At 42.7% G+C, this 7,716-nt stretch overlaps 1 protein-coding gene across 2 annotated transcripts; it reads right to left on the reverse strand.

Moving 5' to 3' along the window:
* Positions 1-319: 319 nt before the first annotated feature.
* LOC115791436 (zinc finger protein 271-like) lies at positions 320-7,385 on the reverse strand. 2 transcript variants are annotated; one of them, XM_030745518.1, is made up of 4 exons: positions 7,158-7,385; positions 5,381-5,453; positions 2,265-2,861; positions 320-1,561 (listed from the first exon to the last, which is right to left on the reverse strand). In XM_030745518.1, exons 2-4 carry the CDS (start codon positions 5,396-5,398, stop codon positions 902-904), a joined length of 1,275 nt encoding a protein of 424 aa, XP_030601378.1. In that variant the 5' UTR covers positions 5,399-5,453; positions 7,158-7,385; the 3' UTR covers positions 320-901. The 2 variants fall into 2 exon arrangements, with proteins under 2 accessions (XP_030601378.1, XP_030601387.1); XM_030745527.1 differs by lacking the exon at positions 7,158-7,385 and having other exon boundaries at positions 5,381-5,665.
* Between the last annotated feature and the right edge of the window lie 331 nt (positions 7,386-7,716).

Raw genomic sequence — 7,716 nt, forward strand, 5'->3', positions numbered from 1 at the left:
CGGTGTATCACGGTAACACAAAGCACAGGAAGAAGGAATAAATCTTGTTTGATTCGCACTTCCTTTCAGTTTCTTCCACCACATGTTGGTTCTTTAAAATCAGGACAGAATTAGCTCTCATTCATACATTATATCTGTTAAATACAACAGATATGGAACTAGATTATTATTATTGTGCAATCATGTGTACATATACATTTGTTCTCTTGAACTCTGTTACATTTACACAATAAGGCCTGATATTAATGACTGACAAATACAAAGTGAGAGGAAATGTGTGTGAGTGTGGTCACATTCACCAACATAAACATCAGAGGGCTTCAGGTTCAGGTGAGTTTATTTGCTCCTGCAGGTACATTTGGTTTGCATTCAGCAGCTCATCCATGTGAAAATGAAAACCTTTCCAAACATCCCAGAAACAGAATCAAACACAGTGAAGGAAAAAGAAGAACAAATCCACCCTACATGATGGAAGACAAACACTCGTTTGTTCATCCGGCTGCTGGGAAATAAAAATCTGTGTTTATGGTCTCAAAAATCAAACAGGTCCAAGGCGCTCTTCATCATCTTCATCAGTGTCAGTGTTGCAGCCTTCTTACTGACAGAGACATCAGCCACTGCCTGCCACACTAAAGCAAAGGCAGTAACAGACAAAGCATTAAACAGCATTAAGAAAAGAGGACTGGGCCATGGCTGCTCTCACTGTCCTGGAGCTGACCAACAACAACAGATCATCTGCAAACTTTAAAAAGCTCCTGAGATGTTTCTGATGTGCTGCTGTTTTTACCTGTCAGCACTTCTTTGCTACCTCACCCCCAGTTCCTCAAGAGGCTTTGACTTCTGCAGGCCGCCCCTGGAAATAAGAACGACTTCTTTGTCTGATTAAATAAAGCGGATAAATTCAGTGGATCTGGATCTCAAGGTTTTCAAGTTTGACTGTGCAACCAGAAGAGGATCTTTGTGTGTCTGCAGATTCATTGTGATCCAATGATGGGAATGATTTCCGCCCTGCATGATCACGCTGATGTTTGGACAGAGCAGATAATGAAGTGAATGTTTTTGGACATTGGTAACAGTGAAACAGTTTCTGTGCAGCGTGGGATCGTTTGTGTTGGGAGTATGAACTGAGATTCTTGAAGCTCTTATCACACTGGTCACAGCTGAAGTTCCCTTCAATGTGTGTACGTTCATGAAGGTTACGACTACCTGTTTGTGAGAAGCTTCTGTCACAGTATCTGCACTTGTATGGTTTCTCCCCTGTGTGGACTCGTTTATGCACTTTAAGCTGAGTTGAAGTGAAGAAGGATGACCCACACTGATCACAGAGGTGCTTTTTAACCCCACTGTGAGTAAGTTCATGTCGTTTTAATTCCCTTGTTGTGGTGAAGCTTCTCCCACATTCTTTGCAGTAGTTCAGTTTGTGTCCAGTGTGTCTACGCTGATGTATTTTTAAGTTGTGTTGACGATTGAAGGTTTTTCCACAAAAGTCACAGCGAAACGCTTTCCCACCACCACAGAGAAGACAGGACTGAGAACTGGATCCATCTGTGTGGCTCTGCTTCTACACAAAGACACAAAGACAGAGTAAGTCAGAGAATCCTTCAACATTTTTATCCTGTACGTCACCTAAAATAAAGAGCATCTCTGCCAACGTCCAATTACATTTTACTGTTTACATTAGAACACTCAGCTTACTGGGATACAATAACTACAATACTACCACCATAATACTACAATAATACTCATTTAACACTATAATAACCTTAATGTCATTCTGAAGTACTATCACTGTAACACTACAATAATACCACCATAATACTGCAATATTACTGTCTTAATGAACTGCCACCAACGTAGTGCTACAATATTAATGTCACACTATTTTAATACTAATGTATCCACCCATGGAACAATACTAATGCAGTACTACAATCCTATAGTACTGCATTACCACATTTTATTTACACATTATATTTCTTTTAGGACATTAAAATTATTTTTATTCTATATGCACCTGACTGAAGAAGGAGCCAGTTCAAATGAACAAAGAGCAAATTATGCAGATATAATAATAATAATAATAATAATAATAATAATAATAATAATAACAACAATAATGCCTAATATATCAGGAAACTACCATTATCTTAAATAATATAGTGAGAGAAATGTAACAATTTACTTTTTTTCCTTTCACAATTTAATGAGCAGAGTTGTTCCACACACTCAGGCTAAAATGAAAAGATCAAAATAAAAATACACACCTCACAGTAACAGAGCTTGTAGAGTCTCTTTCTGCTGTGGATCTGTTGGTGTGCTTTCAGGTAACGTGGAGCTTTAAAAGTCTTATCACACAGGTCACAGTGATAAGGTGTCTCCTCAGTGTGGGTAAACATGTGCTGTTGTCTCTGGTAATCTGTTGCAAACTTTTTGCCACACTGACCACAGCAGTACACGTCATGTAAAGTGTGAATGCGGAGGTGTGCATTTCTGCTCTCCATGCGGCTGAAGGCTTTTCCACAATAGTCACAGCTGTATGCCTTAATCCCAGAGTGGGTAATTTGATGACTCTTTAAACCTTTATTCTGAGTAAAAGTTCTGCCACACTGATCACAGCGGTACGGTTTCTCTCCACTGTGGATGCGCTGGTGTATTTTTAAGTTTCCAGCATGTCTAAAAGACTTTCCACACACGTCACAGATGAACGGTCTCTCTCCAGTGTGGATGACTTGATGATATTTCAATTTACTTTTAATAGTAAAATCCTCCCCACACAGATCACAGGAGTATTTTTTTACTCCCTTCGGTCTGTGAGGTTTGTCAGCCTCCTGAGAGCACTGACTTCTTGGTCCATGTTGGTCCTGCAGTGACAGAGATACAAACAGCAGTGAGTGAAATGCAGTCACTAGTGCTAATGGCAGCGCCTGCTAGCAAATTGTGGTTATTGTGATACGTTCTGGTAACTAACAGCTGAAGTAGAGAAAAAATAACAGCTGAAATTCTCAGCACAGCGAGCACACACACACACACACACACACACACACACACACACACACACACACACACACACACACACACACACACACACACACACACACACACACACACACGGCAGAGAGCAGTGGAGGTGTGGAGAAAGAGTCAGTAATGATCTACTCAGTGCTAAAGGGTCATCTTTTACAAATGAAGGAAATCCGTCGCAGTGACGAAACACTTTAATGCTGCTAATGTGGGTGAAACACTCCACTTACTCAGAGACACCCGAGCTGCAGAGTTTAAACGATGTATCAAAGCAACAAATTTGTGATGATTTTTTAGAATCGCATCACCTGAGTTACTCGATGAATCGTGGCAGCCCAAATTACCACCACCTATTGGTGATAATAGCACATTACATGCAACCATGTACAGGAAAAATAAAAATCCTTAATTTTTGTAAACATTTTTGTAAAATAATTTCAAAGCATTAATTGGACATCCTGGTTATGAAGAATCACAACAGTCCAGCTTTAAAATGCCAAAGGATGGGACAACACTGATGATGAATGAAAGCCACCCTGAAAACTTGATTTATCTGTGAGCTAACAGCCACGTCCTGGACAAAGATGAATCCAATGCTGTGTTTCTATTAGTCCCTACTCAGCACGGCCAACGCAACTCGTCACGGTCTTGTTGTGTTTTCATTACAATTACCACCTCAGTGTGGGTGGAGTGGAAATAACAACGCGGGCAGTAGTCTATTGACATAATCTGTATGCAACTCAAACACAACACAACAATGGATTAGCTAGAGGCAAACTAATGGTGGCTAATGCCAGTTTACTATGACATCATGCATAAATCCCTTGTACAATGTTTTAATGGATGAAGGTTATCACTGTAAAGTATTAAAATTTGTATGCTGTGTGTGCCTTTCAGATGGATCTCTTATTGCAAAACTACTGCTGCGAATCGTTGGTCTGGACATTGACCCGAGCCTCCCAATGGTTTGCCTCCATTTTCTTGCCATCAGTTTTAAAAATGGTGCGGTTGATTCTGGTGAAGGAGTCACTCTCATGACTCAGCTACTGACAACTCTCTTTAGCCAATCGTGGCATGTTGTTCTTCAATGCCACATTTTTGGATCGCGTCAGATCGCTTACTAAAAAAGTACCTGGTAACTGGTACCAGGTACTAACGGAAACGCCGCACAAGAATCCTCACAGGAGTACTGCAGGCCACATGAATGCCATTAAATGACAGCCAACACTGTCATGGTGCTGTGTGGCAGGAGTGGGTAGACCCCAAACTGCACAACTCAGGAGAGGGTGAACTTAAAGTGGTTTATTAGGAAGTTAAACAGAAGACAAAAACAAACCTACACTGGGAAGGAAGCTAAACCAAAACCGGGGAGGAGCAGGGAGACACACAGCGAGGGAACACTGAAGACGAAGCAACAAAGGACAGATGAAAACTGAGGGCTTAAATACACAATAGGTAATCGGGGCAAGAGGAAACAGCAGGGCACAGCAGGTGAAGCAAATGAGACTAACAACACAGGGGAAGCAAAACTAAACACAAAGCACAGGGAACACAAGACTGGCAAAATAAAACAGGAAGTGACTAACCAAGGTACACGCAGACTACATACGGGGGACTGGCACACAGACACGGGACAGAGACGCAGACTAGTCACAACACTAGGAATAAAACTCAACAAGAAAACACAGGAGGTCAGGGTTAAGACAAAATGACAAAAAGAGACAAGACCATGGAAGCAGGGGAGACGGGACAAAGGGAACAAAAGTATCAAAACAAACTGGGAAATAACAAAACTCAGGGAAAATAAAACTAAACACAAAACGCTGGGCAGACGGCCCAGGAACATAGTCCAACAGTTCAGGGGGCCAAGGGGCCAAAAAGTAGGGTCCAAACCAGATGGGCGGCCGACCGCGCTCCAAGCGGCAGTGGCGAGATGAGACAGGAGGCTCGGACTGAGCCAGACACTCGGACTGAGCGTGACCTTAGGATGAACGGGGCCTACAGGGCGAGGCCCCGGATGCGCAGGCTGGGACTGCGGTGCAGTGCACACAGCTGCTTTATTGGACAGCTGGGGCTGCTTAGGGGGTAGCCTGGGTGCAGATAATGGAGACGGTGTGGAAGCTGACTGCGGGGAAGCTGACACTAGGGGTGCTGACTCCCGGGGAACTGGAGTCGGGGAAGCTAAGGGGACCGAAGCTACCACGGGAGTAGGAACTGAGGAGACTGGGACCGAAATGTGACCTTTGTATTTGGTCTTGTTGTAACTTCAGTGCTAACTGAGACCATAATAAACCAAACCAACAGCAGCTGATGAAGTCACACAGTTTCAATAATAGTGTAACACTGAGATTTTTCTCACCTGTTGTGTTGAACTCATTGTTTCCTCTGTAGAGGCTGAAAATGTTCCTCTGCTGCTCCGTCAGACTCTCCTCCTGCAGGAGAACAGATCTTTATTAGAAGCTACCACACAGATGCTGTGACGTCCTCCATCAGCTTCTGTGAGGACAGCTGCACACCATCACACACCAGGGTCACAGTAATGAAGAGCCCTGGTTCACAGCTAAGCTGAGGAGGCTGAGGCTGGAAGAGGAGGAAGCGTTTCAGAGTGGAGACGGAGGCAGTTTCAAAGTTCAGGTTTAGCAAAGCAGTGAGAGGCTAAACAGGTGAACTGAAAGAAACTCCTGAACCAGTTTTAAGTTGTTAGGGATTATTTTTTACTCACTGAATAAAGGACAAATGTTTAAAGGTAAAGTCCAATAAATTAATTAATAAACAGTGGATCAAACAAATAATAAACAATTAAATAATACATTAGACAGAGAGCAACAGATCAGACAGTAGTAGACTAACTTCTCTGTATCAGTGAATCTCATCTTGAAGACCGGCCACCGAACGTACAAACATCACCAACATCACCATAATCTGCCATTAATCTGGACAAGATTTCCCTGTATTGATGAAATCAGAACATCAGGAAGAAGATGTGCTCATGACTGAGAGGAATCTGGGTCATGAAAAACCAGCTTGAACAAGACTGAGTGACGAAGGTCAACTCGTAGCACCCAGAGATTGTTTCTGCTTAGATAACAGTCAGTATAAAAATGTTCTGGTTAGACAGGAACACGGGCTCAGAGAGAGCACACAGGCTGCTGTCTCCTCCAGGTCCCTGCATATGCATGTGTGATTTTCTGATTCTTTAATATATTAAAGGTCTTAGTTTTTTAATTCAAGTGTTTCAGGTGTCTTCCTTCAGAAACAACCTGATTAACTGTCGTGATCTTCTGCCAAAAAGTGATTTCCGGTATCTGCCAGAAAATGATTGCCTGTATTTAAACTGTTGTAAATGACTTGCTGATCTATAATCTGTGGAACATATGACAAACATATCTCTCGTCAATGATATCAGGTCATTTTGAGCAAACATTTCTGTCACAAGGTAGAAGCTGCAATCAGTTTTTGGCAGTGACTTTAATATATTCTTTATTTATCAGCCTAAAAAGTGTAATTGATCTTAAAAATGTCTTTTAAAGAGAAATCTGGCCAAGAGGGCAGCAGAAATCACAACAAATGTAACATTACACTCTATGAAGATATTTCAAGTGACCAAAGAGAGCTGGATTTATTATAATGTATAATAATGAGTCAGAAACATACGTGGAAAACAGGTCATTTCTTCATTTCATATATAAGCGCTTCATAAGTCGTACTGACTGCACTCTATTCACCAATATAAGCAAACACGTTACACATAAAAGACACAGAAACATCGGAAATCACTTTTTGCCACAACACCGGCTCGTTGGAACCAGCACCGGAACCTCGCAGTGGAAACGTAGCACGAACCGTACATAACGATGTAGATGCGCAGATGAATTTGTAGCTGCTCTCCCAGGTGTAGCTGCAGCGGTCACTGCTGCGTGTCTTTAGCTTTTTGTCTCCTGCTCTTTGTGTTTTGTCCTGTGTGTTGTTGCTGGGATCTCTGTGCTCCTCTTTTCTCTCCTCTCTCTCCCCTCACCGCCCAGCTGCTCTGTGCGCATCATTTTAGGAGTTCACTTCCTCTCATGTGTTCATCCACAGCAGTTTCTGCTCCAGCTTTCTGCCAAACGCTCAACTGCTAAAGTTAGCTCGATGCTTACCTGTAGCTGAGCCCACAGACAGATTAGCGCTGTTCTCAGGTCACATCCAGGAGATCAGGGTGGGTGATCGATCCAAGTATCGATACGAACGTTGGTAGAGATGTTGGATCGATGCTTTAGTTTGTTTCTCCTCTAAATTCACGTCTTTTCATCAATGAAAAAGCAGCTCCGTCAGCTCCGCTCTCCGACCACGCAGCCACACTTTGCTCCGCCCCCTTCTTCCTGCTCTGCTGTGGTTTGTCGCTGGGCGGTCACGTGACTCAGCTGCGCTCACAAATAACGTGGGCTGGAAATTCTCTACAACAGCAGCAACTTATAAAGACGAAAAACAGGAAAAAAAGAATCAAAGAGGAGAAAAATCAGCATCAATTAATATTAATGATCAGTAACCCTGCCAGCACACATAGTTGGGCCCCATATGGGATAAGTAAGGGCAAACATTATGGGCCCCATAAGGTTTTTTCCATGGTGGCCCTACAGGGGTTTGCCCAGATAGATTCTAACCCGCCCTGAATATGTGTTCATTTGGGTGCAGACGGTCCATGCATGGGTTAAAACA

This window comes from Archocentrus centrarchus, chromosome 2 (genome assembly GCF_007364275.1).
Source record: "Archocentrus centrarchus isolate MPI-CPG fArcCen1 chromosome 2, fArcCen1, whole genome shotgun sequence".
Taxonomy (NCBI): domain Eukaryota; kingdom Metazoa; phylum Chordata; class Actinopteri; order Cichliformes; family Cichlidae; genus Archocentrus; species Archocentrus centrarchus.

Excerpts from the sequence above, each read along its gene's own strand:
- LOC115791436 (XM_030745518.1), bottom strand. Across the intron at positions 1,562-2,264 it reads ACAAGCTCTGTTACTGTGAG|AAGCAGAGCCACACAGATGG; the intron begins GTGTGTATTTTT and ends GTCTTTGTGTAG.